The following is a 1,392-nucleotide window of genomic DNA, read 5'->3' as shown; positions in this document are numbered from 1 at the left end:
AAGAACTCCTCCTCCAGATACTCCTGTACCAGCGACTCAGTCACATCCACTGAATACACGTTTTCACTATTTGTCGGCCTCTTCATTGCTTCGTCAATGTTGAACGTGAATTGCTCTCCGTTGAAATCCAAATTGATCGTCCCATTACGGACGTCTATTATAGTGCTCGCCGTAGACACGAACGGTCTTCCTATTAGAACTTCGCTGGACTCCTTCGCTGCTGGCTATGTCATCTTGATGACGAAGAAGTCGGTTGGGTACAGAAAATTGTCCACCTTCACTATTACATCTTCAAGAATCCCCTCCGGGTGAATGCAAGATCTGTCGGCCAGCTGTATCATGATATCAGTATCGACGAGCTTGGCCTCTTCCAGCTTTTTGTAGATAGCATACGGCAGAACATTGATGGATGCCCCTAAATCGCACATTGCGTGCTCCACTTGAATATCCCCAATTGAAATCGGGAGCGTGAACATCCCTGGGTCGGTTTTCTTTGATGGGAGGTCGCTCCGCTGGATCACTGCGGAGACATCCTCTTCTGTAATAATTCTCCCTTCTTCATTTACATTGCCCGCCAGGTAGTCCTTAAAGAATTTGCTGATTGGGGGCATCTTTAATGCCGTCAAGAGTGGCACCTTGACTTCCACGTCTTTAAATAGACTGGCCACATCGATCATGGCATCTCTCTTCCTGGTGACCATTCCGCGGTATGGGTATGGTTTGACCTTCTCAGCTTCTTCTCCTTGACCTTCTCCTGAGGTTTCGCCGCCCATTTTCTCTTTCCCTTTGTCTCTTCTTTTGGGTCGATCAAGGGAACTGGACTCTCCTTCTTCTTCTTGGCTCGATCCAGGCATAGATACTAGTGGTACCGCAGGTGGGCTGGGGCTCTGGTATACCTTCCCTAATTTCTCGTGCCCAGGCTGCTGCATCGTGGCAGGGATTTTCCCTTCGTTTCCTCTCAGCTCTCCTAGCGACATGGCGACTTGAGATAATTGCTTTGTAAGCATGTCCAGCGCTGCCCTCTGCTCCTTCTGAGCCTCCTGAATCTCACGTATCGCATCATTAGGATGGTGCAGATCCATCATTTCTCCCTGACCTTCATTAGGGTGCCGGTTATATCTTTGATTTGATGGTCCCCCACAGTGGTTGGGCTGAGGGTAGTCGGACGGCCCATAGTGCTCTGGCTGGTATGGTGGCTGATTGTGTTGTTGATTCCCTTAGGAGTAATGTTGGTTGCCTCTTTGATGTGGTGGGACATAGCTCACCACCTGGTTGTTCGGTTGTCTCCCATAGTTGCTCGACTGGGAGCCTTGGTGTTTGTATCCCCAGTTACATTCCTGCTGTCTGCCTGACCAGTTAGGCTGTCCTCCACTGGACCAGTTCGCTTGACCT

At 49.7% G+C, this 1,392-nt stretch overlaps 1 protein-coding gene across 1 annotated transcript; it reads right to left on the bottom strand.

Annotated features, from left to right (window-relative positions):
* Nucleotides 1-224: 224 nt before the first annotated feature.
* Nucleotides 225-1,085, bottom strand: LOC121776790. Its single transcript, XM_042173955.1, has one exon. It carries the CDS (start codon nt 1,083-1,085, stop codon nt 225-227), a length of 861 nt encoding a protein of 286 aa, XP_042029889.1.
* Between the last annotated feature and the right edge of the window lie 307 nt (nt 1,086-1,392).

Source organism: Salvia splendens, chromosome 18 (assembly GCF_004379255.2).
Source record: "Salvia splendens isolate huo1 chromosome 18, SspV2, whole genome shotgun sequence".
Lineage (NCBI taxonomy): Eukaryota > Viridiplantae > Streptophyta > Magnoliopsida > Lamiales > Lamiaceae > Salvia > Salvia splendens.
The sequence above is the reverse complement of the archived record's forward strand: the minus strand, read 5'-3'. Positions and strand labels throughout refer to the sequence as shown.